This window comes from Lolium rigidum, chromosome 1 (assembly GCF_022539505.1).
Source record: "Lolium rigidum isolate FL_2022 chromosome 1, APGP_CSIRO_Lrig_0.1, whole genome shotgun sequence".
In the NCBI taxonomy this organism is placed as follows: Eukaryota; Viridiplantae; Streptophyta; class Magnoliopsida; order Poales; family Poaceae; genus Lolium; species Lolium rigidum.
The window spans coordinates 161,071,822-161,079,864 of record NC_061508.1 but is presented as its reverse complement, the minus strand read 5'-3'; the positions used below and the strand labels follow the sequence as shown (position 1 = coordinate 161,079,864).

The following is an 8,043-nucleotide window of genomic DNA, read 5'->3' as shown; positions in this document are numbered from 1 at the left end:
ATGGGTGACCACGGCCAGGTGCCAGACGAGCTCCGCGACGGGGCATCGTGGGCAAGCTCCTCGAGGAGCTGCGAGGGCGAGCTCGGCCATGGCACGGAGCGGGCGAGCCAGCTAGGGGCGGCGCGGGAGAGATCCTCCAGGGACGGCACGGGCGAGGTACGCCATAGCCGGCGCGGGCGACCACAGCGAGATGCCGGTGCCGACGAGCTCCGCGATGGGGCGGCGCGGGTGAGCTCCTCGAGGGGCGGCGAAGGCGAGCTCGGCCATGGCGCGGCTGGGCAACCTCTAGCCAGGGGCGGCCGCGGGCGTGCGCAGGTACGGACATTTCACGTCTCCAACCCGTGTCCTCTGTACCTCTGGCAGCCTAGAAACCAGCGGTAATCTATTTGAAATTGCCCCTTCAGCACCTCCTGCTGGCAAGCTGTCGGTGTTCAGCTAGACATCAGCAATCACATGATCAGCATGGCCTAAATAGCCTTCAGCAAAAGCCTTTCTTCCTGGGACATTTGGAAAAAAAAGGAACGCCAAGGTTTCTCATTTGCCCTTTCATTTGGAATGATAGAGGGTCTTGTGTATCCTTGACAGATTTGGTTTGACTCCCTTGGTTAGACATCTTCCTGGTTGCGCATCCCTCCTCTCTTGTAAATATCTGTTTGTATTTTAATAAAATTTACCTGCCAGTGCCTCTCATACAGTTTATAGTTTAGAAAGCAAAATTAAATATGTTGATGTACTACTTTGTAACAGAACAATGCTGGGCTGCATAATACTTTATGACAAGATAATATTTTTTTTTGAACAAACGGTTGTATTCAAGGGCAAGATGGAGTAATGGATCTTGGTGAATTATTGTTGGTATATTTCTTGTTTCTCTGATGTATTCATAAAATATTTCAGGGAACTTGGTTTGGAAACAACGAGTAAGAAGAACTGTTTGAGTTATCTCTTAGAATGTTTGATACAAGATTACCACCTGGAGTAACCATTCTCTCGCCCTTTGCTGAAGATTCTTCACTGACTAAAGTTGGAGTAGAGGCATGCGACTGCATTATCTGTATTTGTCCAAAGTCCAAACATGAAAGACCAATGTCATCTGCTGTTGTTCCTCCATTTATTACTTGAAAACTCTTAGGCATTCAAACGATCTGTGCCTTGGTACAGTTTAACTTTGAGAATTGCCTCCTAAAATGTCCTCTTTAAGATATTATTGCAAGAAGTCTGAGCTTTGATATTAAAGATATGGTCTGATCCAGTAGTAATCTACATCTGAAATTATGCTTTCATCAATGTCATGCTCTTTAACTTATGATGTATTTTGCAAATTAGCGTGGTGGATGCACCCGATTCTTAGAACAACCTTTGTGTGCAGGGTCATTAGAATGAAAAAGTAACATAGTATAGTATATGCTTCACTGGTATAATGTTTTGCATGCCTTAGTTTCCCCTTGATATTACTTTTTCTTGTATCACGTTATTTTGATAGATGCTTGTAACAGTGCCATACCTATATGTAAGCTCTATAATTTTTTTACATTCCTTTGAATTTCTCTATGCAGGCAATTACTGCTACCAGTACAAAGAAGGGTGATCTGATACTCGGTGAGATCCAGTCACAGATCAAGAACAAGGGAATCACTGTAGATGTGAAGGCCAACTCAGCCTCAAATGTACATCCCTCTCTCAGTCTCTCTCTATATACACTTGTATCTGATATGTTGTATTGTGCAAACAATTCCTCCAATATCCATACTTATGGTGAGATAACTGTGACCAGTTTGCTGTCTGGCTGACTAACATTGTAATCATTTTTCCGTGACTTCAAAGTCTTGGTACTGACTCTGCTGATCTATTTGGCAGGTCATTACTACAATTACCGCTGATGAGTATGCGGCGCCAGGGCTGAAGACCATCTTCAGCTTTGCTGTTCCTGATCAGAAATCTGGAAAGGTAGTGTTCTGACCCTCGATGTATTCGTATCGTAACTGGAAATTTATTGCTTAGTTTGATTTTTTACCCTTGCTTTGCAGGTCGAGCTCCAGTACTTGCATGATTACGCTGGTATTAATGCAAGCATTGGTTTGACTGCTAATCCTGTTGTCAACCTCTCTGCTGCATTTGGAAATAGCGCTCTAGCTGTTGGTGCTGATGTCTCACTTGATACTGCCACCAAGAATCTGACCAAATACAATGATGGGCTTAGCTACACCAATAAAGATCTTATTGCATCCCTGAACTTGTGAGTTTTCAAAATCTAGCTATGTAATTGTTATTTCTAAGTTTTACTTTACAATTCTTTGCTTATTCGATGTATGTGACATCTTCATACGTAGGTATTAGTCAAGTAACTAAAATACCCTTAAAATCAGTCACCAATATGTTTATCTTGTTTGTAGTCCATTATGTTACTAAACTCATACTTTGTTTTGAAGTGTGTAGGGTGTAGTATTTGTCTGGCAGCCGACTCATACTACTTTGTTTTAAAATGTTGGGCATATTTTGGCTCTCCATATTTGGACTTTGACCATGAAGCTTTTGTACAATATTTGTTAATCGTTCAAAATTCCCAATCATAACCGAGTGCTTTTGGTTTAATTATTGGCCAAAGCATTGATTTGAGCAGTGAAACTACGCCTTATGTTTTGAACGAAGTGAGTATGCACGGGCATTAGTACTCCCTCTATGCCAAAATATATAGCGTATTTTGTATTTTGAAAGTCAATCCAGGTCAACTTTCACCAAGTTTATATGAAAAAATATCAACATCTAGAACATCCAATGAATATCACTCTAGATTCATCAAGAAGTAGGTATAGATGTATTTTAATATGATATATGTTGGGTATTGTAGGTATAGATAGTTTTCTCAACAAACTTGGTCAAAGTTAGTTTTGTTTGACTTTCACGCAATATAATGCGCTCTATATTATTGCAAGGAGGGAGTAGCTGTTAGGATACATTAACTTATTTTGCCATTCATTAGTAAAAAGGACCTTCATGTTCCTGTTGCAGAGGCCCCAGTTGAAGAGGAACCAAAGTTCACCCCCTTCACAGGTCCTGGAAGGCGCCTGGATGGGAAGGCCCCTAAAGATCTGGAAGGTTCATCCTCTTGGCCTGCAAAGCGGCAAGCCAATGCGACCAAGAGTGTGCAGCCTTCAACAACCTCAGCCTCCACATCACAGAGCACCGCACCACGTAAAACCATGGGAAAGCTGGTGTTTGTCCCCGGTGGAAGCCAGTCATGAAAAGCAAAAGAAAAGGTTGGTATTTTGTTAGATGCACCATGTGGTGGTTGTCTTGGGAACTCAATTACCATATTTTCTAGGCGTTTGTCCAAAAGTCATCGGGATACACTACCTTCCAGGCTTCCAGCGTTAAACGCCTGTGTCATCGTAACATTTTGTTCACCAATGCTAGGTACCTAAGAAGGATGCGAAGGAGAAGGAGGACCCGAAGAAACACGAGCGGAAGTTTTCAGCGTTTACAGGAGCAGCTCAGGCAGGTTAATAAGTTTACAAGAGTAGCTTTGGTTAATCTACTTTCCTATGTTTGCCCAGTTATGATACCTGACATTTGTAATTGATTTTAGGCATGCCTTACTGGCTGATTTAGAGGCTCGGAGCGGGCACTCCATCAGAATTGGTGAGGATTATCTTCCATGTAAATCTATGTTACTTTATACTGCCTGTGTCATGAGTGTCAAGCAGGAGTTACCTTGTAGTTCTGAATATTTGTTTTACTGTAGGACATATTGACTGAAGGAATATAGCTTTCTAGGGACCGTCATATACAATGAGATTATCAAGCATTGCAATCCTTATGTCAGGTACACAATCACTCTTGGTCCCATCATTCTTCTTCTTTTATCTTATTTTGCTTCATTTTAAGAATATATTTACAACAGTGAAACACACATCAACCAAACAGCTTCTGTTATTTTAAGAATATATTTACTGTCAACAGTGAAACACACATCAACCAAACAGCTTCTGTTATTTTAAGAATATATTCTAGGCCGAGTGGGGTGTTTAATATCTATGAAGAAAGCATATGCTTTTCAAACAAACAAACAAACAAACAAACAAACACATTCCCCGGTTAGCTCCGGAAGTCATGTTCATCTCTATCAGTTGCATTAGCAACAAATTTATTGAAGTTCTGACATTCGTGACAAAAGTCCTCTCAGTTTCAAATAGTTCACCCAACATGGTGGTGCGGAATTCTAAAAACGAGAACAACCTGGACTATTGCCTGCACAAATGACATGCGATTTGTATTAGTACATATTCAAGATAGGACTATATATTTGACAAATAGTACAAGTGCAAAGTATCTCACCTAAGATGTAAGTATCTCCTTCCAGACGATGTTCTTCGTGTAGGTATCGACAGGACGCCTCTTCTTTTTGCTTTCATCAGATTTATTTTTCTTGTTATCAGCATCTGGGATGACAAGAACCTTCACGTTCTTTCTAGAGGTTGATCTAGATAGCAGACAAAATTTCACGGTTTTTTGTTCTGATTATCGACAGAACTTTTATTTCTCCCGATTTATGTTGTATCTCTGGAATTCATTCCCAGGTTTTAGCGTTCAGCAGTAGCATCTTCATCAAAGGTTTTGTGCAAAATTATGGGCGATCTTCATGGGCTGATTCAGTTGCGAACGCCGAGGAATCGGCGCCCGTGATTGTTGCTGCTCCCGCTCCTGGTGCCACCTACTGGAATACAGCCTTCCGGACCTGTGCCACCTACTGGTGGCTACGCAGCCGCTGTTGGTGGCACACGCTGGGCTGCTCCTCCTGGCGCTGTTAGCAGTGGTGTAGGCGTTACCCGCCAGAGTGGTGGTGGTGGTGGTGGACGTGGTGGTGGCGGCGGCGGCGCTGGTTGGAACTCCCGCCCGTTCCTGCTGTGGCCGCAGATGTTGACTTCGAGGGTCAGGCCAACACAGGCATCAACTTTGATGCCTATGAGGACATTCCTGTGGAGACAAGGTAATCTTCTGAAAGCTCACAAGGTAATCTTCTGATTGTTTGTATGCTAGTCTGTGTGTGTGCACATGTGCATGCCCATGTAATACAGAGTTAGAGACTCGGGTGGGGAAGTATTTCTTTTCTTGATTAATTCTAATGTGGTAGCTTTGCATACTGAACTACCCTTTTGAATATTCGTTTGCAAATTAAGACTATCATATTTGATAAAACTGGGACCTGACTATCGGCAAACCTTCTGTTGTTCAAACAAAGATCTTCTCGAAGATACTACTTCTTGAGTTGTGTGATTTAACTGCCAGTGCCGAGGTTTATTTGTTAGTCACCCATGTCTTCCCACATATGTGTTGCAAGGCATTTGATGCAAGATATTCGTTTGCATTACTGTGACATATTGGATTGTTGTTCATGGGATTTTTGATCATTATGCACACATACCATAAACTGATTACTTGAATGCCTTATACTTTGGTGCCAATTCATTATTCACCTATTACACATATCATAATTGTTGGAATACTTACATTTTCGTCCGTGAGGATAGCATGGTAGATTAGATCACCTCCTCTGTTGTTTTTTATTCGACCAGAAATAAGTTTCGCAGTCGCCTCCCAGGATCTGTTGTAGATATGCAATTGTTCCACATTGCAGAATGTAACATGACTGCATTATAAACAGAGAAACATGAGTAAAACGTGATGCTAAGAACATGAGTAAAACGTGATGCTGGAACTTACCTTGGTGCCATTACCCTCTTGGAGGCGTGGCGACTGAGAAGGTATTGACTCAGCATGGTGGTAGATTGAAGATGGATCAGCTGGACTGAGATGAAGATGGATGAACTGGACTGAGATGAAGATGACCTTAGCCTGGAGTTTTGTAGACGTTTCAGAAAAGAACTGAGCTATGGTAAGATGGTTCATTCCTTGTAATTTAATGTAATCAATATCGTTCAGGTTTCATTCCTTTTTGCCACTATCCTCTAAACATGCGTCCGAGGCTAAGTTGCCCAGGCATGGTCACTCGGTAAATTGCCCAGTCAGGTCCTGCGTCCTTTAATTGACAATAATGAGATTTAGTCAAGTCCTGCGTCCTTTAATTGACAATAATGAGATTTCGTGATTACTGGGAATGATTACTGGGGAGATTACATACCATGCGTTATGGGTGAATCATGGTCATTTAATTTCCTGATTTATGCATGATAACAGGCGCACGATTTATTTCCATGCGTGATTCCATTCATGCGTGATAACAGGCGCACGATTTATTTCCATGCGTGATTCCTGTTATTTCCTGTCGAGGCGATGGGCTGTGGTCGGCCCATGTTAACACCTGGTCCAGGCGGGTGGGCAACGAAGGACGACGACGACCAAGGACGACCAAACGTATTGGCAGAATAAGGAACCAATTGAGTCTTTTTAAGTAGTAGAGATACAGGCTTGGTGCGGCAAAGCTTTCCGTCTCCGAGGCAAAATATGGCGAACCGCGGGCAATCCAAAATGAATACTGATACGGATTTCCTGTCTTTTTTTAGGGAATGCCAACTTTATTACTTTGTTAACTTTAGGGCATCTCTAACCTGTTAAACTTCATGCACTAGCCACTTGAACCAAAAGTCCGAACTGATAGAAAGGGCTAGGCAATCTACTTGTACACGTCAACATCCCCTCTCACGTGTGACGGGAAGACGAGAAGACAAGTCAACACGTGTAGAGAGGCAAAGAGGCAGCGGCGGTGGCCGGGCGCGGGATGACAGGGTGCCGGGGCGGGCGGCGACTGCGGCTGCGAGGAGAGAGGGGAGAAGAGATAATTTTTAGAATAAATTGTGAAAGCCAGGATTTGAGCTCTGATACCATGTTAAGTTTTATGCACTAGCCACTTGAACCAAAAGTCCGAACTGATGGAAAGGGCTAGGCAATCTACTTGTACACGTTAACATAACCGATCCCCAAAAAGCGGTTAGAGGAGTAAAAATCGGTAAGAGACACACCTAACGAAGTACAAAATCGCTACGGGAGATAGGGAGTCTGCCGACGGCCAGGTCTTGTGCCGACGGCCAAATGTCGGGGCCGTCGGCACAGAGGCACCCAGCGAACGGCGACGGAGCTAGCCGTCGGCATAGATTGCTCGTCGGCACGGTTAGTCATACACCAACGGCCACCTTCGGCACAATACCAGCCGTCGGCACAGGAGCCTGACAAGTAGGCCGCGTCGTTCCTCCGTTACAGTTAGATGAGTAAAAAGCAGTAAGAGACCCACCTGACGAAGTACAAAACAGTTAGAGGAGAAAAAAATTAGGAGTCAAAGGATTAAACTTGGTTGCGGGGGAGTTAGGAGTCGGCCGCCTCTTCCAAGAAAAACTCCCGCCTCCACGCCCGCCAGCATCGCCGCTAGTGACCGGCATAACCTATCGCCTCCACCTAGGTCCCTGCGCCTCCCTCCGGGTCACCTCCCCATTGCTCGCCGCATCTCACCGTCATCGAAATCGATGGGGGATCAAGTTTCCGCCGGCTGCCACGCCAATTTTTCCAAATCGGCCTCTGGCGGCCTCGATTCGTCGCTGTTGGGAGCCCCGGAGACTAGGAAGGCGGTAGAAGGCCATGATCGTCGCCCTAGACGCCTCCCTCTGCCCCATCCGACGTCCGTCCGGCCACCACCATCACCTCCTCCGCCCTCAGGTGTTCGACCGAGAGGGTAAGTGAGAATTTCTAGCCGATTTTTTGGCAAAATTTGTTTTCGTTTGCAAATTTGACCGGCACCGTGGTGTAGGAGAAGGATGTCGAGTGTGCTTTCGGTATGCTTTAGAAGAGATTTTGGCATAATCAAAGGCCCTGCTGAGTATTGGAAGCCGAAGGTGCTTTGGCAAGTAATAAAATGTTGCATCATCTTTCACAACATGATCCTTAAATATGAGGGTGACATTCCCGAGAACTCCTCTGCTCATGTACCGGGATATAACTATGACAACTCCCTGCAATTTCCCTCCCCTCATATTGTTGAGAGGTCGTGGCGAAAGCCGTCAAGGGGAGCCACGGGGCATTCCCCATAGGTGACAG

General features: G+C 44.3%; 1 protein-coding gene across 1 annotated transcript; it reads left to right on the top strand.

Moving 5' to 3' along the window:
• On the top strand, window positions 1-2,257 carry LOC124653111 (mitochondrial outer membrane porin-like). The gene is made up of 4 exons (XM_047192174.1): window positions 1-315; window positions 1,557-1,667; window positions 1,858-1,947; window positions 2,028-2,257. The coding sequence occupies exons 1-4, from the start codon at window positions 1-3 to the stop codon at window positions 2,238-2,240; spliced, it is 729 nt and encodes a 242-aa protein (XP_047048130.1). The 3' UTR covers window positions 2,241-2,257.
• The last annotated feature ends 5,786 nt before the right edge of the window (window positions 2,258-8,043 follow it).